The following is a 26,983-nucleotide window of genomic DNA, read 5'->3' on the forward strand; positions in this document are numbered from 1 at the left end:
ACTGCAGTTATTGAGGCAAAAGGAGCCCCGACTAAGTATTGAGTGCTATACATGCACATTCTTTTCATGTTCATTCTTTTCAGTTGGCCAACATTAGAGAAACAAACATTTTTTCATTGGCCTTTAGAATATTCTAATTTTCTGAGATACCAGATTTGATGTTTTCATTGGTTGTCACCTATAAATATCAAAATTAAACGTAATAAACATCGGAAATACATTGGTCTGTGTGCATTGCATGAATATAATGTACAAGTTTCACGTTTTGAATGGAATTACTGAAATATTTTCAACCTTTTGATGATATTCTAATTTACTGGCCAGCACCTGTATATTCACCTTATGAGTTACCTTTGAACTGCAAAAAGATCAACCGACCGCAAAAACAGCGGAGTGCTCGCTGCTTGGCGGCCACATCAGGTAGGTGCGTCACCGAGGGCAAAACAGGTGATGCGCCCCGCTCCACAGCAGCGAAACGCATCAGGCACAAATAAAAGAATAAAGGACAGAAAACATAAAAGAAAATGAGCCGACATGAACAATCGTGTGTTAAATTAGTTTTTGAGGGGGCGACACCTGATTTGATAATGTTACTGTGGCCGTGCTCAGGACGCAGATGTCTGGAGCGCGTCAACAATCAGAGCTTTGCATGTGCACGCTGGTTAAGGTTAGGATGGGGGTGAGGGGAAGGTTAAATTGCAAGAGGGTAAACGTCAAAATTTGGTTAAATGTCCGTTTTACGGCGGGTGTCAGTACCGACGCTCTGGCACAGCGCGTTGCCTCCCGATACGCAGGAGCTTGTCACCTGCTGACAGCAGGCTGCTGTCTTTTCCGTGGACTGCATCTTGCCGGTCATTATCACGTGACAGCGACTAGTCGATGACAGGCATAAAAAGTCACTATAGTGAAGTCGACTAGTTCATACAACCCCTATTGCTCCCCATTCTGCAGCATAATCAGCACGTTCTCTTTGAACTTGATATCAAATTTTTGCCTCCTCTTCGTCTCCGCATGGTTAAAGTTACCCTCGCGGTCTATCACTGGCAAATCAAAAGTGAGACGGATGACACAACCGCCCCCCGTACTTGCTTGTTACCACATTCCACCCGGCCACAATACAATACCGGCCATTATTCACCTCCGCCGACTCCGACACCGGCCAAAATATGATACCCGGCAGTTAATTAAATACAGGCTAATATTAGAGGATTTACGGTAATTCACCTTTGCTACGCCGGTAAGGCTTCACGTCAGCCTGGACAATTGCATTCTTGCAGACTACTAAATCAGTCTGACAGCCAATGTCTTGGGTAGATTTAGCCTGAAAAAAAATAGAAGCACATTGTTGTTGGAGTTTATAAAGTCATAGATAATATACAAAAGAAACTGTCCTATATATTATATATATTATAACGTAAAAGTCAGTCACATATGATGTGAAGAGAGCCTGAAATGCGACCTCCTGAACAGAATTCCTTACAGAACGGGGTCACGCTGTGCTGGATTTCACGCTGTAATGCTGTCTGTCAGCTAGTGCTGCATTAGTTAGAGCCACTGTTGCATTATTACCGACTGACACAAAAACAACCCAAATTTTCTCCGAGCCTGACAGTAATAGTCATGTGGACCGTTTCGTCGGCCAGGGCTTCGAGATATGTTCCGATTCTGATTCTAACCTTACATCCTGTTCCACATTTTGTGAACTTGATAAATTAGCCCGAAGGCAGTGCAGAAGTGAACCATGTCTCTCAAACTTTGCATTTAGGTAGGGAATTGTCTTTAGAAGATGTTAAAACTTTTATTTAGCTTACTCACCTCAGACTGGAGCCCATCATGGTGGGGGAGCAGAGTCGGTAGGCTGCCTCTAAATCGCGGAAGAGCCACAGTGAGCACGGCCTCCCTCTTCAAACGGAGACGTGCAGAATAACCCAGTTCAAACTCCATCATGTTGGCGAAGGAATCGCGGGTAAAATGCAGGTTGCAAACTACAGCACCAGGCGGGAGCTGACTGTTTTCCAGTACACTGATTGCGCGCAATCACTGGCGCCTAATTTCTAAGTCCAGCGGAAAGGAGTGCAACCCCACAGAGCCACTGAACCCACTACACTACACCTTCTCACCATACTAACACCATATGGAACACTAAACCCGAACTTCTTATACATTCTTCCTAATAACACTAACAGCTAAACACTAACAAAACGACAATATCCAACAGCCAAGCTAACACTAAATAAGTATGTACACTAAAAGCTATGCTAAAGATTAGGATATGCTAATGCTATATACTAATGCTGAACTACCGCTAACCATCCTACACTCGCTTGCAAATCCAACTCCCAACTCGCCACAAGGCGTGGCCGAGACTCTCGATGCTTTTATAACTTTGACACAGAGCTGCTACGTAGTACTCTACTGGTTTACGTAGTATCTTTCTCTTTAGCCATTGGCTAAAGTGTATTCAAAATGACTCAAACTCTATGTTTTAAGCTGAAGGTGGCGCTATACTGTGGTATTTAGGCAGAATTTTTAATTTTTAAAGAAAATGCACCAAAATGCTAAAATAATGAATACACACATTTAAAACACTATTAAACACTCATTTATACAGTTTCTCAGCAAAAAAAGTTAATTTAGACGTTACTTGCTCTTTAAGTTGTTTTATTAAATTACTGCTTGCTGTATGTTTACCTGACCGTTAGCTTATGGCTTCTAAAATATCGTTATGTAAACAAGAAATTTCTCTCATTGTTTACAGTCATTCTGAAAGAGTCCCAAACTATTATCCAAAAGTTTTATATTATACACATAATAAATTTATCATAGTTGTATAATAATCTCCAAAATTATACATTCAAACAAATAACTATAAGTATTGAGGAAAAGCATGTTTGTTCTATGTGGATTAATTTGTCTAATAAAGGATTAGGTAGAGAAATAGAACAGTAAGAGCTAACGTCTTACAAATCTCCATTTTTATGAATCACTTTCTCGACATGGGTGAAAGTAGTTGGTAAATCGTCATTGTTCTGAGAATATTCAAATGTTTTTAGCAACTAAGGGGTTAATTTTTACGAAATGACTAAACTGTTGTTTACTATCCACTTTTTTCATAAAAGAAATTAACAGTAGCTACCGATTTTCAGTAAACCTGGACATACTGAATCAGCTGTTGAAATGTGCATTGGTAGGAAAATTCGACGAGGAAGCACAGATAGTCAGAACACGGTATCCTTTGCTCCAAGACTTCTGATTCAGTGGTTGATTCACCTGTTCAGCAGCTCATCAGTCTCTGCAAGCCTGTTAATCACCCGCTGATTGAAATCAGGTGTGTTGAAGCAGGGTTGAAACAAAAATATGCGGGCCTCGATGGACCAGGCCCCACCCCTGCACTAGTAACTGGTTTCCCTGTCCTGTTTTGTAGGCACAACCAGCCGACTGAGCTTTTACATGGACTTTTAGCTTTAGCAATTTTTAATTATCTTTTTGAAGCGATCTGGTTCTGTGCCTCATTGCCCACGTTAATGCTGGTTGGTCATATTCACTACATATAACATCTTGGGGGCTGATCTGTGAGTGTTGTGGTACCCTTCAAAATAAAAACAAAAAGAAAACTTGGGTTTCCAGAACTATAAAGCATAAGGGACACAGACATACAAATGTACACCCAGTATTTGACATGTCCTGGTCAAGGAAAACACCAAGGTTCTTTACTTTGTTCTCAGAGGCCAATTTAATGCCGTTCAGATCAGGATAGAATTTTGCTGAAAATTAACCAATCCTATTCATTTCAATGGAAAATTTCACAGAAAACTGAACTCAAAAATATTAAGATGTCAATGCTAAAATTAATGCTCGGAAAAGAGCTTAACGAGTTGAACCTTTTTGATATTAAATTGTTGAAACAGCTGAAAATTTAACTCAATTTAAAAGGTTCAAAAAGCATGGAAGCAGAAGAATAAAGAGAAGCAGGATCACAATAGCTAGAATGCTGGTACAGCATTCAAACACATACTTCAAAGAGATGAGCCCAGCCTGCTCGGAAGACATTTTCAGCTTTCTGTATTCAATCGCTATTGTTTTAGTCCTTACTCCAAAGCTCAAGGCCATAGCTGAAGCTGAATGTTGGAGTCTAGAGCAGTCATTAAATTAAGCTTACCCATCCAGCTTGGCTGTCATTTAAACTCAGACTGCTTGTGCCTGCGCTCAACTCCCTTTTCCCAGATGATCAACATTAAATACTGAAATTACTGATTCAACTCCTACAAACAAACGAGGAACTCAGCAATGATCCAGAAATATTTAATGAACATATCAACTTAATTGTGTAACTTATAAACAGAAAATAGAATTTGATCATTTAAGTGCTGGCTCCTCAGGCGCACTCAGGTGCCAGCCCTGGATGGAGCGTTTCTCCGTCACGCCCAGGCTCTTCCGTGTCCTAGCTCGCAGAGAGACCGGCCTCTTCTTCTGGGAAGCTTCAGCACGCTGGACCTGCTCAAGCCTGGAGGGTAACTCATCCACCATCTGAATGTTACGGTGTCTCCTCGACTTGGACCCACCCATTAAGTTACTGTAGCTCCTCTGCTTGATGGAGGATAGGCGCTTGGCTCTACTGCTGGACTCTTCAGCTGCCTCCTCAATATCACTTCCAGTCTTGCTGTCTTTGTTGGCCTCAGAAGGTAATGTCTTCTGCTGCCATGTGATGAACTCTGACATGCACTCTGTGAGGCGGGAGGTGAAGTCCTGGTGGATCATGGTGAAAGTGCCACTCACCTCCTTGGTGGCTCCTTTCAGCTTCTCATAATGGCTCTGGATGCTGGCCATCTCATCCAAGATGTCGGAGGACATGAGCTCATGCACTACTGTAGACCTGCTCAGAAACTCTTGACAGCGATCACTCGTTTTGTGTTTCTGCTGCTTCATGAAGGCCAGAACATGAGGCATTGCTGTGTAGTGGAAGGCTTTGGTCACAACAAGCTTCTGATAGATGTAAACCACATCATGATGCCCCCCCTTTAGAGAATCTCTGAGGAAGGCCTGAACATGAGTCCAGTCCTTCAGAGCCAGTCTGATCTTCACCGTTGGGGAGGCAAGCTGTGTTTGATAGAAGGCATAGAGCAGATACAACCCCCCCACTCGGATCTGGTAGCTGTATGGAGGCAAGAAGAACTTCATAGCAGTGGCCAGAGTTATCCTGGAAAACCTCTTCATTTCACTGCTGTTGTTGATGCCCATGAAAATGTCGGAGAAGCCCAAGTCCCTCCAGATGGCTGAAAAGTCTTCATACCTGACCGAGTCTGTGTGCTGGAAGTGGGCCAGCAGTTCCTCCACATCCTCAGTGAGTGGCTCATAGAAGAAATCCGTGTAAATGCTCGGAACACGAGGCATGGTGTCCACAGTTAGGAGTCCGCCGGGGAGAGGAGCAGGTGGATCTCATTAAGGACTAATCACCGGACAACAGCGAACTCTGGTGGCGGGGGAGGATCTAGACCAGGTACACTTTTAGGCAATGAACCAACATTTAACGTCCTAGGTCCCTGCGCCCACATATGCGGACATTAGCTCCTTGCACTATAAAGCTTTATTCTCTTCTACTCAGACCTTTTTGTTATCGTTAGACACTTGATATTGACTAAAGATTTGCTCATGACACAGCTTAACGTCTTATTTGTAACTTATTCCTCATTTTCCATTAAGGAATGCTTCAGCTCAGAAAAGTTCAGAGCAAATCTTGTTAGTGAAAATGATAGTTTGCTCTTTTTAACTAAAATAGGTGAATGCAGTTAAACAGGTTCAACATATACATATTTATGTACTGAACCTTTGTAATTTTTATGGTCCAATTGATTTAGCCTAAGTAATAATAATAGTAATAAGTTAATTTAATTGAATGAACAGGTAAAATGACTTTCAAAAAGAAAGTTTTAAGATCTCACTTCTATCGTGAAGCAGACATTTTTAGTCTACTTGTATTCTTTTCATTAAAATCATTGGTAAAATAAATAAAACTAAAGAGAGTGTGTGTGTGTGTGATTTTGTGACATTTAAATTTTCCATTTTACTTTGACTAAAACCAACAGAACTAATGGAAGACTGGTCACTGTTCAGAGTTTTATTGAGATGTAACAAATGTGACCTGCTTGGCCAAAAAAGGAATCAGTTTTTCCCCCCCAATTCCAAAAATAACGTTTCCAACAGCAAACAAATAAAAAAAAAAAGTACAAGAACATAAAAACAAGAGTTGATTTTGAAATCCTAAAGGACAATCCCCTAAAATGAAGACTTGACATTATGAAATAAAAAGCTGTACTTACACAGCCAATCAAAAATCTGCAGATTAGAAGGAAACCTTTTTAAATATAACATACGAAGTTTGTGATAGTTAAAAATGATCTGAATAACTGCCATGACTTAAGATTTGATTTTTTTCTTCTTACTGAGTAGATGATCATTTAATCTGACCTTGTCTAGTACATGTCTTCTACAGAAGCTGTACAACACAACAGTCACAGAGATAGAAAAATACACCTGTAGAACTTCACTGGCTGCAAACATATCTGATTTCATTTGTAGTGCTCTTGATCAGAGACCTCAAAAGGTCACAAGCGAATAAAAGCATTAACACTGTTTAAATGGAACAACATAAAGCACATTTGAGTGGAACTGCCCTTTAAATATTCACCTGTTATTTTATTTGGTACCAAAAAGATTTAGTTAGAGAAAAGCAAAGAGCATTGTTTTATGTCTGAATAAATTATCTGAACAGAGGGGGAAAAAAGGCAAAGGTTGAAACAAAACATCTCAGCCAATCAGAGGTTGCTACTACCAGCCCCCTTTGCCCCCCTTCTTCTTCTTCTGTGGTGCTTTCTTGCGGGTGGCTCCAGAGGACGAAGGTTTCTGCTGTCGAGGTGGGACCACTCCACTGCTGCTGGGAGCGGTGGACGATCCAGAGGCAGAGCCTGGTCTCGGGGAGGTGGGGGGGCTGCTAGCAGTCTTACTGGCGTCGCTGAAAAGACGACAGACAAAAAGTCACAACTGATTTCAAGCATGGAAGTTTTGATGTTGATTGTTTTTGCACCTCAGTAAGCTGTTTTAAATTTTTTCAGTAAAATAATTCAAAATAATCTGCAGGATCTTCCTTACCTCCAACTGAATATTCAAAATAATCTAATCCAAACTTGTTCTACATCTGAATGAACAGCCTCAACTTTTCACTTCTTAATCTTAAACATTTTTTCCTTCTCATTTTACTTTTTCTCAACTTCCTGCAAACTGTGGAGTCTAATTCAAGATGGATGCTACAGCTAACTGTCCTCAGCAAACAAAAATGCCAACAGCTTACAATCGTTACAGATGCTGAGCTGGCATGTTTCAACAGGTGAGACTCATACCTGGCAGACTACCAACATCCAGATCTGCAATATATTAAATCATATATAACATAAATTTAAAGATTACTAAATTGGCTATAATTTCTCTAGATTAAACATGTGCCATGAAAGGCAGTGGTTGACATGCATTCCTTTGAAGAATCATGTTTATTTTTTCAATCTGCGTTCATTTGTAGGAAAAAAAAAGAGTTAATTTTGGTTAAAGTGGCAGTAGGCTGAAACGAATAATCGAATGATTCAATGGTTCGATTTCATTTAATTCTTCAATTCATTTTTCACTGGTTTGAAACTTCGTTAAATGTGTGCTCCACATTTTGTGGAAATGTGCGAACACATTTTACTGGCGTACCATGTTGTAATCTATGTGCTGGGGAGGAAAATGGAGAAATCATTGTAAAAGGCAGACACGGTCCAAAGACCAAGAGTTAAACTAAGAGCAGAATTGCTAAGGCTAAGCTAGTGGGTAGCATTCTCAGGGGCAAGTGTGTTTAAGAAAAAAACATGATGATTGTGAACGACTAAACTCCACAAGCTGAAGGAAAATCACCACCATCCCGTTTATTTGTGGGTCTCTGCAGTGGTGTTGGGCAGAGCTGCTACAGCTACCGTCTGGTTCTATTTCGTATGGCTCCGCCCATTAAGCCTCGCCTATTGGGCGTTAGTCCCCGACAACGACCAATGACTGAAGAGCTTTAATGTACGCCCGCCTATCAGGTGGGCCCTGGTCCTATAAATAGGTATGAGGACCAAGGATCGTCTCCTTTTAGTTCTTCAACTAGACCTGACTGCAACTGAGCCATCTTCAACCATCTCTCTACAACCATGACGAGCAAAGCAATCCGACTGTGCCAGTCCTGCAATGCGGCATTCATTATGCCAGGCGACCTCCATGCCAGATGTGACATCTGCCTCGGGTTTAGACACGCCGGCTTCGCCATTACACCCCAGGCGGCCTGCCACTTCTGCCAGCTCCTGCCGGCGGCCGAGAAACTCCGGCACGTGGATTATTTCACCGCCATCTCCGAAGGCTCTGAGGGCGCCCAACACTGTCCCACTGGAGGAGGCCACGGACTTTTTTGACGCTGGTCTGGAACCAGCTGGACCCACACTAGCTAGCTGCTCTGACACGGAGCAGCTTAGCTGCGCGGGATCCTCACACTTGTACTCGGAGGCTGCGGACCTTCAGGCTCCCGAACGGGACCCGAACCCACACCTCCAGGACACCCACACACCGCTCCCTCCCATCCGAGCGTTGCTCCAGGAGCTGCCCGCCATCATCTCGGCAGCGGCGAGCTTCAAAGGACTAACGGTTCCCGCCCCCGCCCCTGCTAAGTTGGATGACTTGGCGGGCAGGTTTGGCGCGAAACCGACTCTCTGCCCTGACCCAGTGTTCCCGCAGTTCCCAGCAGCCATGGAGTACTGGAACGGCTCCAGAGCCGAGCCCACCTGGCTCAGGGCTCCTGTGTCCTCTTACACGTCTACCACTAAGGTGGAGAACCTCACAGAGCATGGCTTCCCGGCGGTTCCACCCTTGGAGGCTGACTTGGCTTCCCTGCTCGGACCCAAGGTTAAAATGATGGACAGGCGAGCGGTTCCCGCTTCCAGGAACGACCAGCAGCTGGCACGGTTTGCTGACCGTTCCCACCAGTGCACTGCGCAGATCAGCGCGGCCTCGAACAACGTGGCGCTACTTGCCTACGGCATCTCCAAGGCAGCGGAGACATGTGACCTGCCTGAGGGACCCAAGGACCTCATCTGCAAGTCGGCTGACGCCATTTTGAACTTGTGTGCCGCCAACCTGATCTGTGCAGCTCGCATCTCCACCTGGCAGACCCTCATCCACTGGCTCCTATGACTTGGAGCTCTTTCGTCCATCCCGGAGCAGCTCCACAAAGAGATGCTGGAGGGCCCAATCAGCTCGGACGTGCTGTTTGGGTCCAACTTCAGAGATGCTGTCGAGAGGGCTCAGAGGTCGGCTGACCTCTCCGCCACTGTGCACAGCCTGGTCTGACCCCGGCCCGGTCACCAGCACCGTGCCTCAACCAGATCCTGGGAAGACCACCGGGGTGCTAAGAGACGCCGCGCTTCCCGATCCAGCTCCAGACCAACGCAGGGTCAGCTGCCGGCGGCGGACCCGGAACCTCCGGTTCGCCAGCCACCGGCGCAGTGCTCCAGACCAACCAGACCGCTTGCCCCTACCTGGACTTGGCAGCCTCAGGACAGTCGCAAGAAGAATCCGAGGAAATGACTCCTTGGGGGAAATGTGAGTGTTTTTGATTGTGACGATTTGTGTTTTGAAATAAAACATTTTAATCAGTTAAAGAGCAACATCCTGTCACAACCTTGTACAGAAAGTTCTAACGCACCATCTGCTGTTCTCTCACACATGTTTCCCACGCCAAGCACAACCTTTCCCCTCACACACCTGTCACGGGCTAGGGTAGAGTCGCTACCAATCCCCTCCGCACCGCCTTCTTGGCGCGAGAGAGGGGGCCAACCAGCGGTGAGGACTTCGTCGTTACGCGGCGGCTCAGAGAGCTCAGCGAACATGCGCTCTGCCTCCAAATGGCACCTTCTCCCCGCTGTGACTGCTGCAAATCTGCACAATGACAATTTGCTGCATTCATTACAACCACCAAAACGGGCTGTCATCTATGATCACCGCCTGTCTGCGCGCGCTTCGGAGCTTTTCCCACGCTCACGCACTGGGTTTCCTCCACATGCGCCAGACGTGCGGCAGCGCTCTCCGGCACCGCACAAACGACTTTGTCCGTTTGTGAGAGAACCGACGTTGACTGAGACACAACTCCGCGACCGGCCCTTTCCCAGCCGGCCCCCCATGGGTTGCTCCCGATATTCCTTCGGGTCAAGCGACGGCGGTAGTTGCCTGGACCTGGATTTTGGATGCGTTGCAGGCCCAGGCGCTGTGCCCACTGTCAGAGTGCGACCACGACTGGAGCCGCATGTGCCACATGACCAAGTGGATTCAGGACATCATTCGCAGCAGCCACAGGCTGCAGTTTCAGTCCCTCCCACCCCCATTCTCAGGGATTGTGGAGACGACACTGACATCAGCCTCTCACGCTGCCGCCCTCGAGGCGGAGTTGAGGGAACTCCTGTTGAAGGAGGCCATCTCAGAGGTTTCGCCAGGGGAGGAGAACACAGGTTTCGACTCCCGTTATTTCCTGGTTCCGAAGAAAAATGGTGGCTCCAGACCGATCCTCGATCTGTCTCTGTTCAACACCTTCATAGCAGTGAAGCATTTCCGCATGCTCACGATCAAACAGGTGTTGGAGTACGTGCGCCCAGACGATTGGTTTACGCCCATAGACCTGAGGAACGCATACTTCCACGTTCCGATTGTTCTGAAATACCGGAAATTCCTGTGCTTCTTAGTCAGTGGGACTCAGTATCAGTACATCAGGCTCCCGTTCGGATACTCCCTAGCCCCACGCACCTTCTCCAAGTGCCTGGCGACGGCGCTGCAGCCGTTACGCACGGCAGGCTTGAGGATCCAGTTCAATTTAGACGACCTGCTCCTCCTAGCCCATTCCCAGACGGAAGCGGAGTCACAAACGAGGACGCTGGCACTGCATCTGATCACTCTGGGCTTTTCCATAAACTGGGAGAAGAGCTCCGTGATCCCGTCCCAGTCCATCGTGTTCCTGGGCGTGGCCCTGGACTCCAGCTCCATGACAGCCCGTCTCTTCCGGGAGAGAATGACAGACTTGATTGCCCTAATCCAGCGCACAGTCACGGCGCTGTCAGTAATGAGACATGATTGAGGCATAATGGCGGCGGCCCATGTTGTGGTGCTGCTCGGTTTATTACACATGAGGTGCATTCAACGCTGGTTCAATTGCCTCAATGTGGACCCCATATGCCACAAAAGGTGCATGATACTCGTCCCCACTTCAGTGAAGGGGGACCTACAGCATCGGTCATTCCTCTCGGGCAAGTGACGTCACACGTGTGTGTTCACGGATGCATCCCTGTCGGGGTGGGGGGGCACGTGCTTATCCCATTCTGTGGGCGATTGGTGGCCCCCCCACACACGAATGTCCACATAAACGTTCTGGAGCTCATGTCGGTGCTGAATGTGGCCCTACATTTCGCTCTCCCTCCTCCGGGACGAGCATGTCCTGATCCACACGGACAACCAAGTCGCCGCAGCCTACATAAATCGCCAGGGCGGGACTCGATCAGCCTCACGCCTGAGTGTAGCCAGGAAGTTATTGTGCTGGGCTCACGCCAACCTCATGTCAATCAGAGCTGTGTACATTCCGGGAATCCTGAATGTAGGTGCGGACATCATGTCCAGGGGGGCCCACGTCACTCGGAGTGGCGGCTCCATCCCGACCTGATATCTCAGGTCTGGACCAAGTTCGGATGGGCGGCTGTGGACCTGTTTGCGTCTCGCAAGAACACACAATGACCCCTGTGGTTTTCTCTCAGACCACGAGACCTTCCACTGCTGGGGGTGGACGCCTTTGCTCACAAACCCTGGCCCAAACTCTTACTCTACGCTTTTCCTCCAGCCCCTCTGATCCCCCAACTTCTGAACCAGATCAGAAAAACTCTTGGTTATCTGGGTGGCTCCCTGTCGCACCTCAGCGTCCTGGTTTCCAGATTTGCAGGCATTGTTGGCGGCGCGTCCTTGGAAGATCTCATGGAGGATCGACACGCTCTTGCAGGCGGGGGTGGGGGGGACTAATGCACCCCCCGGTCCTGGGCCAGCACCTGTGGGTTTAGCCACTGAACGGTCTCATCTGGAAGCATCGGGCTTAACTTCCGATGTGGCTCGAACCATTCGATCTTCTCTCGCCCCCTCCACTGTAGCTTCTTATTCTGCGAAATGGGATGCTTTTCAGCATTGGTGCCAGGACCAACAGGTCGACCCGCTGTCGTGTCCCTTGGCCAGGGTGTTGTCATTTTTACAGATGGCCTGGCCTTCAGCACTGTTAAATCCTATGCGGCCACTGTTTCTTCTTGCCACCAAGGGTTCGGGGATAGGTCTGTTTGTGCACTATAGAGAGAGCTCCCTTGGCCAGCCCCTGTCTTCACAGCGCCTTTCTCATTGATTATGTGATGCCATCTCGCTCACATATGTCTCTTCGGGGTTGGATCCACCGGAAAAGCTGAAGGCTCACTCGACGAGAAGCGTATCGTCTTCTGTGGCGCTCCAAGGAGGAATGTCTGTTTCTGACATCTGTTTAGCGGCTTCATGGGCCTCACCCTGCTCCTTCGTGAGGTTCTACCTGAAAGACATGTCCAGCACCTATGCTTCCAGCGCAGTGCTTGGTAATGTATCAGTTCGATTCTATCTGCTGGTGTCATCGATTCAGCATACGCCTCCCTTCTCACACGTGCTGCTGCCATGGGCAGGGCTGTGTTAATGTGTTCCCCTTATCCCCTGTTGTTATCATCACCCGTTGCTCTGCGGGGTCAGAGAAATGTTATTGTGCCTTCCTCAATTAACCCTGCTGTTCTCCACCTATTGTTATGGTGTTGATTCTTCTTCCCATTGTTCTCTGACTCGCTGCCAGGTGACCTTGGGATAAACCCACCCTCCCCCACGCAGTCTTCCCTCACAGCTGCTCATCTCATCTTCCGCCCGCTGCAGCCGTGTTACGCCGGGGACACACTGGCCGCGGAAGCGCCGCGAAAATGGGGCCGCCTTCATTCGGCGCCCTTGTTAAGCTATTCTATAGACCACATGGGCCGCCGAAGCGCCGCGAATCGCCTCGCGCCGGCGCCCCAGCCCGCGCCGTGCAGCGATCATTTCGGCGTCGGCTCTATTTTTTTCGCGAGCCGCGGGTGAATCGCGTCAATTCTGGCAGGAAGTCAAACCTAGACATAAGAGGCAGGCCGGTAAAGTTAACAAAATAAAGCATTTCAAAATAAAATTCCGCAATAGTCAAATGTGTTCGTAATCAGACACTGCAGAAAAACCACACGAACACACACACACACATCGAACTTGTGTGCGTGTGTGACCACGTGAAGGGGTGTGTGGTTTTGGGTGTCTTTTCACCGGAGCAAACAGGACAGAGAGGTAGAAAGTCTGAGGCAAGCAGTTAAGATGGATGACTTTAAATGAATTATGGAAGTTGAGAAACACAAGGAGCTGTACGACCCCAGAAAAACATGATTATTTACGTACCCATTTCGGAAGAAACTGCTAGGATACAGCTGCAGAATTGGAGCGGGTTCCAAGAGATTCAACTGGCAGAAACAACTCATACCATAGGTTCACACACACACACACACACACACACACACACACACACACACACACACACACACACACACACACACACACACACACACACACACACACACACACACACACACACACACACACACACACACACACACACACACACACACACACACACACACACACACACACACACACACACACACACACACACACACGCGCGCGCGCGCACGCGCACACACACACGTAGAGGAAAATAGCTGAGAAAAGGCAGAGAGGAAATGGAGGACACCAAGTGTTTTAAAAGAAAAACTACAGCTGAGCCGAGGCGCGCCTCGACTGGGGCGCGTCTGATCTGAACTGAGGAGCGGCGAGCAGCGGCCGAATTTCGTGAGCGATTCGCTTCTCGGCGCTTCCGCGGCCGGTGTGTCCCCGGCGTTAGGGTGTTGGGGTCCTATTTATTACTTGTTGTTAACCAGTGGGCGTTTACTACATCATGCTCCACCTTTAACCCAATAGGTGAGGCTTAAAGGGCGGAGCCATACGAAATAGGACGTTGGTTACCTTTGTAACCCCAAATTCTATGAGTATGGTGGAGCCCTTTAAGCATCTGGCCCACTGGTTCTGAGGTTCTTTTACCTTTTGGAGACGATCCTTGGTCCTCATACCTATTTATAGGACCAGGGCCCACCTGATAGGCGGGTGTACATTAAAGCTCTTCAGTCATTGGTCGTTGTCGGGGACTAACTCCCAATAGGCGAGGCTTAAAGGGCTCCGCCATACTCATAGAATCTGGGGTTACAAAGGTAACCAACGTTGTTGCACCGAGTGTGCTCCATCCACCACATAAGTGTATGGCAAGCTGTTGTAGCATATAATTCACAAACACTTTTATATTCCAGAACAATTTAGACTAGATTATGTTGCCAACCCGTACATAATAAAATAAATACCACAAGTACATTGCTACAAGTAGAAATTAAACGTTAGCATTTCTAGTAGCGTACTACTGAACATGTTAATGAAATAATTAAATACTACTCATTATATGTGAATATTTTTTAGATATGTTATTTTGACTAGGATGAGGTCAATACAAACCTAAATAGTGAATGAAATGTAAGTCAAATGTTCCATAAAATATTTTTTAACTATAAATATCTGCTGGGAAAGAGGGAACTAGACAACACCAGTTTAATATATTATTGAGCCTTTTATAATTTAGCTTTTTTGTTTTGTATTTTTAGCAGCAGACCATAATCTCGTTTCACTTGAAACGTCATCAAATAGAATACTCAAATCAACGGAAGATTTGAAAGAATACTCAAATACTAAAATATTCGATAGCTGCAGCCCTAAGTGACAGTGTGTATTTTTCCTAGGAATACGGGGCAGTACATACCTAAATCACTGCAAGCAAGCAGTATATTTGAGCTGGAGTAAGACTTTACCAACAGATGCCCATTAGGGTCAAAAAAGGCTGGGGAGTGCAAACTTTAACAAAATAACAAGCACATCAGACTCCCTTTCATCAGTGGCAATGAGGTAAATGTGTAAAACAGCAACATTTATGAATGAAGTTTTTTTAACCGTTTGTTACAAATCAGTAAATGCATTTTGTCCTCATGGGCTCCTGTAGAAGAACACATGGCATCTAATATGGCGTTGCCCAGAGACTTAGACCCGTTCCCATGTATTTTAGACCAGATTTTTATGGTTATATGTTACGAAGCCGCCAATATTTTTCAACAACTGGGCATCATTTCATTCATTTTCAACAACATTTTGGCAGATATTTCCAGAAATTATTGGTAAAAAAAAAAACTACACATTGTCTCTTTAAAGAACCCAATTTCCTGTAATTAAACGCGACGTTCTTCCTAATGTGTCTGCAGTTGACTCACAGCTCAGCTGAAGCTCCTGCCATTGCTCCCTGTGTTCCTTTTCCTATCTGCTCCTTCTTCTTGCCCTTCTTCTTCCCTCTGTAGTAGGAGCGCTCCCTCATAGGAAGCCACCTCTCGGGGTCAGGGGTCACATTGGGGTCATAGTTCTTGGGCAGCTTGCCTAAAAGGAAGATTGTGCAATCTGAGCTCTTTGAAAACTAGAATCTTTACAGGAAACATTTTGTGGCTTGTTCCGATGTAAACCTGTAATAATATAACATAACATAACATATTTATTCAGTGGCCTACCTTTCTTTTTCTTCTTCTTCTTCTTGAGCTCTACTTGGCTACAGAAATAAGCAAACAGAACTAAATATGTGGCATTGAAATCTCTCGGTCATGTTCTATTAAAAATAAATAAATAAATGTGAGCAGCAGACAAACGGTAAACAACCAAAACTCACCCTGGCTCTTTGGGAAGGCTTTCACCCACCACTTTACCGGCCTTTTTCCTGACAAATGTGGCGCCGTGGGAGTTCTCCAGCTCGTCCACGTCCACGTTGAAGGACATGGTTTCTGCAGACGGAAGGTGTTTACTGAGGCTGCAGGGGCCTGCTAAGGAAACGGTTTCTACTACACAGGCTGACAACTCATCATTTTTTAAGTTGTAAATAAATACAAAATCTGAAAAAGGTTTCCCTTTGATAAAAATTCAACAGGAAAACATCACTTCCTTTAAGATAGAATCAACAAACCACCACACTAAGCTGCTAAAATAAACATTTAATGTAAAAGTAATGGCCAAGACCAAAACTCAGTTTACAGTTTTAGCCTTTATTCATGTAAAAGGATACGATTTGGCTTTATTGGTGTCCACCAGTGAATAAGCAGAGATGAGTTGTGCCAGGGTGTGAACATCCTTTGTGTTTTGTCTGTGGACAAACACAAAGATCAGGGTTTCTTCATGGAAAATACTAAATAATAAATGAGGTTATTTAAAATATGCTGCAGCAACTTTTTAAAAGCCCTATGTGTGTAGCAACTGCCACGCAGGTAGATTTAAGATCATTTTTCCTCTACAATACTCAGCAGGAATAAGACTCACTTCCACAGCTGCTCCAGGTCACTGATGGCTTCTTTTTTCCGTCCATGCTTCAGTTTGAAATTTGCAGCTTCTCTCACCAGAGCCAAGTGTGCAGCAGATCCGGGCTGTGAGGGACGAAGGATTACATAAGTAAGAAACTAGCGTTTGCAGGAGTTTGTTTTTTCAAATTTGGCTCCAAATGATCACAACACTAATGTAACTGACAAAAGCTATTATGGGACAGCCGGGTGACCGTAGTGGCTCTTCTCTGCTTTTATAACTGGTTTCTGTTCATGTTTCCTTCAAGAAGACCAACAGAGCAGTGAACTCAAACCTGTTCAGACTGAAAATGCTCAATAGCTTGCTTGAAGACATCGATAGCGCCGTCGATGTCTTCTTCATGAGAATACAACGCCACCAAAGCTGAAACCTGAATTAGAGATTGAGATTAATGTTTGTGACAAAACAATTAGAACACGTTACAAAGTCTACAACACTCTGCTAAAACATAGTACTTTAATTATTAAGCATCACCATTCCTGCTTTGTGCCTAAACGCCTCAATGGACCTCAGAACATCACAGGCTTTGGTAACGTGACCTAAAAGGCAAAAATAAAATATCAATGCTGAAGTTCAGTTTGAAGGTTAAACGTATTAATTCAGAAGACAAACGTGTCTTTGTATTTAAGAGAAGAGAACGGTTTAAAAGCTCTGGTGGAGCTGAGGAAAGAGGGTCTACCTTGTACTAAATACAGCTGCGCCATTGTTAGCTTGATACAAGATGCACTCTCTGGGTTCTGATCGGAAAATTGCTGCAAAATAAAAAAAAAAACATGATCAGACTCTCAAACATTTAAAAGGAATGAATTAAGAACTAAATTATTAAGCATTAGATGGGATTTGAATCAGGCTGTACTCCATTACACCCATGTTAGCTGTGGTGAAATCTAATCAGGCATTTCACAGCAGGGCAGAGCACAGATGTCGAGTTATCATAAATAAATTTATCATTTTCTGTGAGACCAGGAGCAAAAAGCCATCAGAAATCTGAAATAAATGAAGTATAATTTTATTGTTTGGACTTTTGGATCCTGTTGAATCAGATCAGAGGTGGAGGATCATGTGGCATTCACCTGTAGGAGCTCTATGGCTCTGCTGTGCTGCTTCTCTCTGCACAGCTGAGCTGCCTGGATCAGGACCGGCCGCGGGTGAGATGGATTCTGAGAGTGAAGACTGGAGGACAGTTTCCTGCACTGGTCAGCCTGATTGCATGAAAACACAGACACATTGGTATAACATGTAAATGTGTGTAAAATCAGAGCTCACAGCAGCTCTTCCACACACGGGTACCTGGTTAGTGTACATGGCCAGCAGGGCTTTGTTGAACTCGATGGCCTGCAGCTGCTTCCTTGCCAGCTTGTACTCAACACCTTCTGCGTTTGTCAGTTTCACTTTTTTCTTTGAGTCAAACACATTTTGGTCCTGAAAAGAAAACAAAATAAAGCTAACAGGTACGTCTCGGCTGAGATTGAAGGATGAAGTTCACCTTTAGGTTGACGAGCTTTCCACCCACCTTGTTTATCGTGATGATATTGTTGGCCGTCACGGCCAGCAGGCCCACATCAGAAGGTCTGAAATCAGATTAGATCCTCGCTTAAACATCTGAAGAGCTCACATTCAGACAAACGTGGAGGACGCTAGCTCGACTTACTTGAGCTTGATGACCTGATTGTAGAGCTGCAGAGCTTCATCTGTTCGACCCTGTAACTGCATAATGTATGCCATCTGAGAGTGGATGACAGCAAGCTCTGACTCTATGTCCTCTTCAGTTACATCCTGGAAGAAAAAGAGATGAAATCAAATCAACTTTATTCATAAAAGCGCTTTCCCATGCCCAAAGTGGACAAACAAAGCGCTGGATTATCAGAGGAAAAGCAACCCACCTTTACAGCTGTAGACATAAACAAGTAATTCTAACAAAGAACGGCTTCAACTCCCATCATGACCAACAAAGAGCTAGTTTTCAAAGTAGAGGTCGACCGATTTTGCCAATACCAATGCCGATAGGTAAAAGTCACGATCAGCCGATGACTGATTTGTGCTGCAGATATTTTGGGCCAAATTTCATGCTAAAATGTCACTAATAGCATCGGTTGATTCACACAACTCCTGTTTTTTAACACTGAATGTGACCAGCTGTGAAATCTGAATTTTGTGCACCGCTGTGTTAAAATCAGCCATCTACCTAAAGTCAATCAAACAAATTAGGAAACTGACCAAGTATTAAATATTCAACACTGGCATAAGAAATTTCTTTAGAAAATATTTTTCAAGCATTTATTAAGGAATGCAAATATATATTTAAATTAAATTCTGCAGCAGCACCGGGCTACCTAGGGATGTGCCTGACTTTAAATCGGTTTAACTAGGGAGTTGCCAGCTGATGACGGTACATAAAAAATGGTAAATATTGGCCGATATATCTGTCTACCCCTGGTAAATGGCCTGTATTTGATATGAGTGCTGGGACACATTTTGGAGGTATTGACAAATAAAATGAGAATGAGTTGCAAACACTGAGATATAACTAAGACACTGTAACAACAACGCAACAAAAGAACTGTTGGTTCACAACTCTCTTGGTCGTATTCTGCACAAGTCAAAACATCCCAATGTTTTTCTCACATTTTGTGTGATTGAGGTAAAGCTCTTCATCAGTATCTGCACATTTTCCTAGAGTCTAATCCCATCTTTTATTCTCATAATAATGTAATAATTTACAAGTTTTAAGAATACTACTCTAAAGCTTTTTTCATATTCTTTTGGTTGAAAATTTTCTAAAAAAAACAGCACTTACAGAATCGTCGGCCAGTGAGACTCTGCAAAGCTCTGTCAAATAAAGAAAAACATTAATCAAAAGGAAGAACATGCAAGTAAATTTCAGTAACTGAACATAAACAAACAGACCTTCTGCTTGCCGTAATTTATTGAAAGCTTCAGTCAGCTGTCCTTGGCCAATCAGAGCGCAGGCTGTGTTGTAACACAGCTCATACGTAGACTCAGGAAGTCCAAGATCCTCCTGTTAAAAAAGAGGAGTCTGCTTTCCACTTTGTTTAAAGGTAAACAGCCAATGAAGATAAGAGTTACCATTGATGCCTTCTCCCACTGACTCATTGCAGCAACTACAGCAGCAAGGTTGGTCTTTCTCTCCTCCTCGTACTCATCCTGGGAATTCCTGATCAGATCCGTGTAGACTGACCTGCACTCCTCATAGCGCTCCAGTCTGTACAACTAGACAATTGGACTTAAAATCAGTAGACATTCATTTTCTTATTGAAAGAAGTGCTGAGCCCTTTTAACTGTTGATTTTATGTTTATTTATCCTCATATCTGTACATGTTAGCCTACAAAACTGTGAAAGTGTTCTTATCTTAGAACAGTATCCATCTACCCAGGTTCTCTTGCAAAGACTATTGCCTCGACTCAGTCAGTCCAGCCATCACAGGATTGTCGGTTAGCAGTACCTTCACCATGCTCCAGTCAATCCAGACTCTTCTTCTGTCATTGGCCCAATCCCAATACTCACAATGCGCCCTACAGCCTTCTGTGAAATGCACTTAAGAGGAGGTGCACAGTAAGGCTTTGAGTGTGTAGTACACAAGTGTGCCGCGTCGTCAAAAGCGATGCATCCTGGGACGCCAGTTGCTGTTTGTGCTACTTTCTAAAAAATCTTTCAACTTTCAAATAATTAGACTAAATTTACATTCATTGCTGTCAACATTAAATATTTGTCTAAAACATTCAGAGCAAGAATAAATATTATTAATCATCTTAAAATGAACTTCTTTCACTTGAAAACATTTTCAGAAAAGGCACTCGAGCCATTGCTCCACCTTCTTCCCAAATTTCCCACCCACCAATGGATTGTGGGTAACAACCTTGCAAAATTCTGCATCGATACAAACTTGGGCAAAGTGCTGTTCAAGGGTGCAAAATGGGCGTAGTCCCCCTCCGCACTTGAGAATCTGGACACCCTACACGCTCACACCCCTGGCCGGGAACACGCAACTGAAGAGCACAAGGGTGGAAGTGCAAGAAAGTGGACTGGCCGCATGGGCTGCACAATACATCGCACATATATCGTAATTGCGATATCTGTATGCACAATATGCATCTTGCAAAGAACAGATAAATATCGTAATGAATGGTCAGCTCAAATGTTTGCTACACGTTTGCTACACATAATGCATTCTGGCAATCAAACGGAAGCATGATGGTTTTTTTTAACAAATCAAATAAAGCTCCTCACCCAATTGGGTGGATTCTCATAGGTTATATGGAAAGCACCAACAATTGTGATTGTTAGCAAACACTTGAGTTAGCTTTGTTCTGCTCTTTCTGCTGATTCTGCTTTTCCCAGGATCCACTGATTGCCTTTTATTGTTCATTTTCTTTTCCCTTTCCTCATTTTCATGTAATTCCATTCAAGTGAAACTTGTATATGAGAATCATTTATTACAGAGGCTGATATATTTCAAATGTTTTGGCATGGAGTCCATCAGTCTGTGGCACTGCTCAGGTGGTTTTAGAGCCAGTGTTACTCTGATAACGGCCTTCAGCTCTTCCTTTGGCACTGTGTGCCGGTGCCAGGTCCTGTTGGGAAATCAAATCTGCATCTTCATAAAGTTGGTCAGCAGCTGTAAGCATGAAGTGCTCTAAAACTTCCTTGTAGGTGGCTGCGTTGACCTTGGACCTCAGAAAACACAATGGACCAACGCCAGCTGCTGGCATGGAAACCCAAACCATCACTGACTGTGGAAACTTTACACTGGACCTCAATCAACATGGATTCTGCGCCTCTCCTCTCTTTCTTCAGAAGACCCATAAATGTTCTCTGATCAAAATTTACTTTGATCAGAGAACAAGACTTTGGACCACTCAGCAGCAACCCAGTCCTTTTTGTCTTTATCCCAGGAGAGATGCTTCTGATGCTGTCTCTTGTTCAAGAGTGGCTTGACACAAGGAAAGCAACAGCTGAAACATGTCTCTCATTCGTCTGTGTATGGTGGTTCTTGTGTATGGTGGTTCTTGAAGCACTGACTCCAGCTCCGGTCAACTCTTTGTGAATCTCCCCTACAGTTTTGAACAGGTTTTGTTTCCCAATCCTCTCCAGGGTGCTGTTATCTCTGTTGTTGAACACTTTTCTGCCACATCTTGTCCTTCCCTTCATCTCTCTATTAATGTGCTTGGACACAGAGCTCTGTGAACAGCCAGCCTCTTTAGCAATGACTGTTTGTGTCTTGTCCTGCTTGAGTAAGGTGTCAGTGGTCGTCTTTTGGACAAATGTCAAGTCGGCAGACTTCCCCGTGATTGTGTAGCCTACAGAACTAGACTGAGAGACCATTTAAAGGCTTTTCCAGGTTTTAGTAGTTATTTGATTAGAGTGTGGCACACAACATTCTGAGATACAGCATTTGTGATTTTCATTAGCTGTCAGTTATAATCATCAAAATTAAAGAACAGTTGATATATATCAGTCTGTGTGTAATGAATGAATCTAATATAAACGTTTCACTTTTTGAATGGAATTAATGAAATAAAAAAACTTAGTCATGATGTTACATTTTTATGACCAGCACCTGTAACTACACCTCTGACGAAGCCTGACTGGCGCTCCCCTGACTAATTAGCTTATAGGTAGCCATGATGATAGCTGCACTGTTATAACCTCATTGGATAGTCACTTTGAGACCAAATATTCTGCAAAATACATAAAAAGGGGACCTCAAAGCTCATAGCTGTAAAAACAAAATAATACTAAATATATTGTTTGTGAGCTACAGCAGACTGACTTAAAGTGTAAGAAACATAAATGTTCATAAAAAGCTTTAACTGTGTTAAATCCATTAAGGCCTTCATTCAGACAACTGATCAAGTCTAAAGCCTAATTCATACTTCTCCGTCTGCATCGGGATGGACGCATGCAACGCCATTATCCATCACTGCGAGTCTGCTGAAGAGCCCTCGCAAGGACGTGCGGAGTCAAGCTCTCTTTTCTAAACATCCGTCCAACAAGAATGAGAACGCAAGCTTGTGATTGGTCAGGACGCCGCCATGGCGTCCTGGAAAACACAGAGTCAAAGATAACTAGTGGTAGACATGGAGCAGCTTGAACAATCCCTCATGGAAAAACTCTAAAATTATGAATGTTTAATTCCTCCGTGACAGGAGGAGTGAAAAGATATGCAGCAAGTGTTTTATTTGTGGACGGAAATAACGGGAAACGTTGGTTTAGAGGTGGCGAGCGCATGAAGAGGTGGAAGAGAATGAGGGACTAATTTGTCCATGCTAAATAGTAACTGAAATAAAAAAAAACCACAATATTAAATTCAATATTTTGGACCGGATACATGACAGGATACCACAGAACAGCGCTACGCCCTCTGTTGTCCTGGCGGGGAACTGCTTTGCAACACTCTCCAGGAGACGGAGAAGTCTGAAGGCAAAACATCTCCGTCCATGCGAGTCTCTTCCTCATGGAGCTGATGGAGAGGTATAAATTAGGCTTCACTGTGCAGTAAATCTAAATGCTGATGAAACAGGGACCCTGAGTCTTTCCTTCTGAATAAAACTGATGCGACTTGTCTGAATCTGTTGGCTCATAATGTTGCTCCCGATTGCATTAGCACCGTGAATTGATTAGAGTAACGACTTCTACAGATACAGATAAGTGCAGATTTAATATGACAGCCTTCCTCCACCCAAATGGTAAATGGTGTAATCTACAATCTACAGCTGAAGAGTAGTAATATGACTCTGTCAAACCATCTCACCACTTGACCGTAAAGCTCCTTCAGCTTGTCCGTCTGTTCAGGAGCACTTTCTATGGTCTTCAGGGAGCTTTCCACTCGGTTTAGCCGGTACTCACAGTACGCCTTCTCAAACACAACATCACTAAAAGGAAAAAACAAAGTGTGTGATATCAGAAAATCCACTTGAGGTACTTAGGATTTCCAACAACAGGTTCCAGCTAGTTACGTATTCCAAGGATTTGGCTCTGAATTAATGACCAGGCAGCTGATTTTACCATTACAGTGAAACCAGGTTCAACATCTGCTCTTTTCTGTAGTTTCACCTGCAACCAGGTGTATTACGAGTTTATATGGAAAGACCAAAAAGTTTCACTGGCTTCGGTTCTTTTTGAAATTCAATAATTATGCCAACACAAACACTTTCTCTATACGACACAGACACACAAATAAATGTATTGGGGGCTTCCATTCCATGCTAAAGACCAAGTCAGTAAATATCAACTTTTTCCAAATTACATTCTTCTTGAGCCACAGCTGCAAGATTTGTGCCTAATAAAAGAAAAACTGCAATAATAAGCAGCTGGAATTTAAAATATTCCTTTAAAAATAAATGACAAACATCTATATTTTGATTTCAGGAACTTCTCCCCGAATTGATTACATTAAGTAGGGTACAGTTTTACTTAAACTTGGCCAAACAAACTAGGAGTTAACAATGACTAATTATTTGATTGGTAGACAGTAACATTTTAACAGACTTGCACTGCACTGCTTATGGATCTGGAAATAAATACACATCATAGGCCAGGTACAGAACCCAGATGTCAACATGTGAAACCTGGATATTTTATTTTAATCAATACATTTGCAGTGGTCTCTATTAGTAATGAGTGTCTTGAAAGTCTTACTTGAGGGAAATAGCTGAATGCCACATCAGAGAAGAGCTCAATGTGGCAGAGTTTGGAGTCTATTTTCCTGATGTTTGGACACATCCTATCGGATTGGATAACAGCAACTCTACCACCGACTCAGCTTGCTTTGCAACACTGTTTTATCTCCACATATAACACAGACCTGAAGAAGTTCTGTTGTGTGGTGGGGTTTCTAATACCAACAATTAGCTTCTGCTAGCCGAGACAGTGTGACATAGATCTGATGGGCTTTTCAAATTCTAGCGTTTCACAGTCTATCAGAAGCTAATGCAGGTGGTAGGTGTAGTAGACTATTTTAAAGTTCAGTCTTCATGAAAAACACCAGAGTGGCTGATTATAATCAGAAATAATAAGTAAAACAGTACTTTTCACTGTTCCACACCTTTAAGCCAGTTGAGATAGGGAGACATTTTTACTACGGAACACGAGTAAACAATAAACTGCTTACCTGCCGAGCGATTTAGAGTGAGTGTTCATCACATTCAGCGCCTCTTTGAAGCTTCCTGTCTGAACAAGGCACACTACTTTACAGTGAAGGGCCGTCACATCATCCCTGTTCTCGTGTAAAACTGTGCCACAGAAACGCAGAGAAAAAACAGAATTCGTAATAATAATAATGCCAACCATACACTGACTTGACAGAGTAACAGAATAATGGTTGTATGAATGTAAATCGCTCGGGAGTCCTCTGATATACAAGTGCGAGTAATTTTTACCATTATCAATAACTATGACAAACAGCGTCCTTCTGCTGTAAGATCAGGCTAAGGACACGTCAGTAGTAAAAATGACTTGAGTACAATTGCCCCAGTAGTGTCCTCAAAGCAAACATGATGTATGCATCCTTTAGCTTCTTTAATGTGAATTGAACGCGTTAAAGTTGTTAGTCACACAACGCTAAATTTCGTGTTTTTAGAGTCTACAGCCGCCTGATCACCGTTAGCTTAGCCACATGCTAACAGCTGACGGTAGCTCCATGCAGTTCACACTCTCGCTGCAGCCACCGCCTCAGTTTGATGCGTTAATGGCCGCCTTGTAAAACAAAAACACATACTCTTTGTGAGAGCTTTCAGAGCGCGTGTGTAGTCTCCGCTTTGGCCGCAGCGGTTCACTTCGGTCCACAAGGAAGCTACTGCAACACCTCCGCCGCTCGCCATGTTTGCTGAATGAACCAACAGGTAGGTGGTGGAACGGAAGCTGAAGATGTTAACTTCCGGGTTAAACAATACTTTTATATATTCCGACAAACTACTCGCAGACTTTGTGGCCAGCAGCATTGCTGAAGCCTCATCACATAGCTACTATACTCACACCTGGCATCAGGATGGTTTTAGTAATTTGATAATTTGTTAAACCTCACTAAACATTCAGCCAGTCTTATTTTACAACTCAGACATCACAATTTTCTAAGACAATTAAGTTAGGACCTTAGGACCTAACCCCCTAACATAACATCTAAGCTTTTATTTCATCATTGCTCATTTAATGGCTCAATTGATTTCACCATAACTCATCATTTATAATCATTTGATCTACATCATTCTAGTAGTAGAAATATAGTATTAAATTGATTTTTATAAATATATAAGCTGCCTGGGGCCACCTTATGTTGGGGACCCCTTGCCCTGCCTGCTGGCACACCTCTGTTAATGCCACAATGGACAATTCCTCTAAGAAGTCCGATGCACAAACAGGAAGTGATTGGTAGTATTCCAGTCCAATCCAGTTGGTGGCAGTAATGCACCAAATTGTTGTTTGCCAAGTGCCATAAGACCACAAATAAGAAGAAAAAGAAGAGAAAATAGAAAAAGAAGAAGAGAGGCGGGAGCGTTCATAACAAACTCAAAACATTAGTCAAAACAGTAAGCATGAAATGGAGTTATCCTAGTGGCTCCAATAAGAGAAAGAAGCAGCTTGCTTTAAAAAAGCTTTTATCTTCACTTCCGAAAGTGACATCGTTTTTCAATGTAAACATCAAAAGGAAGCAAAAAAGGAAAGACAATGGAAAATGTTTAAAGGGAGGAAAACATAGACCAAAATGGAAAATAGAAGAACAAAAAAGAAAGGCAAAAGCACAGAAGCACTGAAAAAGACAGGAAAAAAGAGGAGGACTAATAAAAGTGAAAATAACTCATGTCAGAAGAGGGTAAAGTTTCGCAAATCCAGTTAACCTGTTTAACCCTAACGCCCCCAATTGGTGGCCTCTACAGTTTCATGTCCCAAACATCTACAACTGTCCACATTCTCCAAACACAACTAAAACCACAATCAAAGAGCCCAGATGGGAAACAAGGCCATTTTAAATTGTAATAAAGTAAGACACAATAATATTTGAAATGGTAAATGGTAAATGGCCTGTATTTGATATAGCGCCTTTTAGAGTCCTAGAACCCCCCAAGGCGCTTTACAACACTATCAGTCATTCACCCATTCACACACACATTCACACACTGGTGGGGATGAGCTACAATGTAGCCACAGCTGCCCTGGGGCTCACTGACAGAGGCGAGGCTGCCGAGCACTGGCGCCACCGGTCCCTCCGACCACCACCAGCAGGCAACGTGGGTTAAGTGTCTTGCCCAAGGACACAACGACAGCGACAGACTGAGCGGGACTCGAACCAGCAACCTTCCGATTACGGGGCGAGCACTTAACTCC

The 26,983-nt window shown here is 44.2% G+C and overlaps 2 protein-coding genes across 2 annotated transcripts; both read right to left on the minus strand.

The window, feature by feature from the left end:
• Positions 1-4,356: 4,356 nt before the first annotated feature.
• Positions 4,357-5,481, minus strand: LOC107380413 (snRNA-activating protein complex subunit 1). Its single transcript, XM_015951658.3, has one exon. The coding sequence runs from the start codon at positions 5,389-5,391 to the stop codon at positions 4,357-4,359; it is 1,035 nt and encodes a 344-aa protein (XP_015807144.3). The 5' UTR covers positions 5,392-5,481.
• Positions 5,482-6,100: 619 nt separating this feature from the next.
• Positions 6,101-25,527, minus strand: srp72 (signal recognition particle 72). The gene is made up of 19 exons (XM_015951648.3): positions 25,380-25,527; positions 24,774-24,894; positions 23,415-23,535; positions 19,729-19,872; positions 19,549-19,660; positions 19,439-19,470; positions 18,293-18,417; positions 18,155-18,212; positions 17,932-18,063; positions 17,715-17,843; positions 17,321-17,393; positions 17,116-17,180; positions 16,916-17,011; positions 16,603-16,706; positions 16,352-16,429; positions 15,962-16,099; positions 15,807-15,844; positions 15,519-15,678; positions 6,101-7,009 (listed from the first exon to the last, which is right to left on the minus strand). The coding sequence occupies exons 1-19, from the start codon at positions 25,480-25,482 to the stop codon at positions 6,826-6,828; spliced, it is 2,013 nt and encodes a 670-aa protein (XP_015807134.3). The 5' UTR covers positions 25,483-25,527; the 3' UTR covers positions 6,101-6,825.
• Positions 25,528-26,983: the final 1,456 nt, after the last annotated feature.

This window comes from Nothobranchius furzeri, chromosome 1 (assembly GCF_043380555.1).
Source record: "Nothobranchius furzeri strain GRZ-AD chromosome 1, NfurGRZ-RIMD1, whole genome shotgun sequence".
Classification (NCBI taxonomy): domain Eukaryota; kingdom Metazoa; phylum Chordata; class Actinopteri; order Cyprinodontiformes; family Nothobranchiidae; genus Nothobranchius; species Nothobranchius furzeri.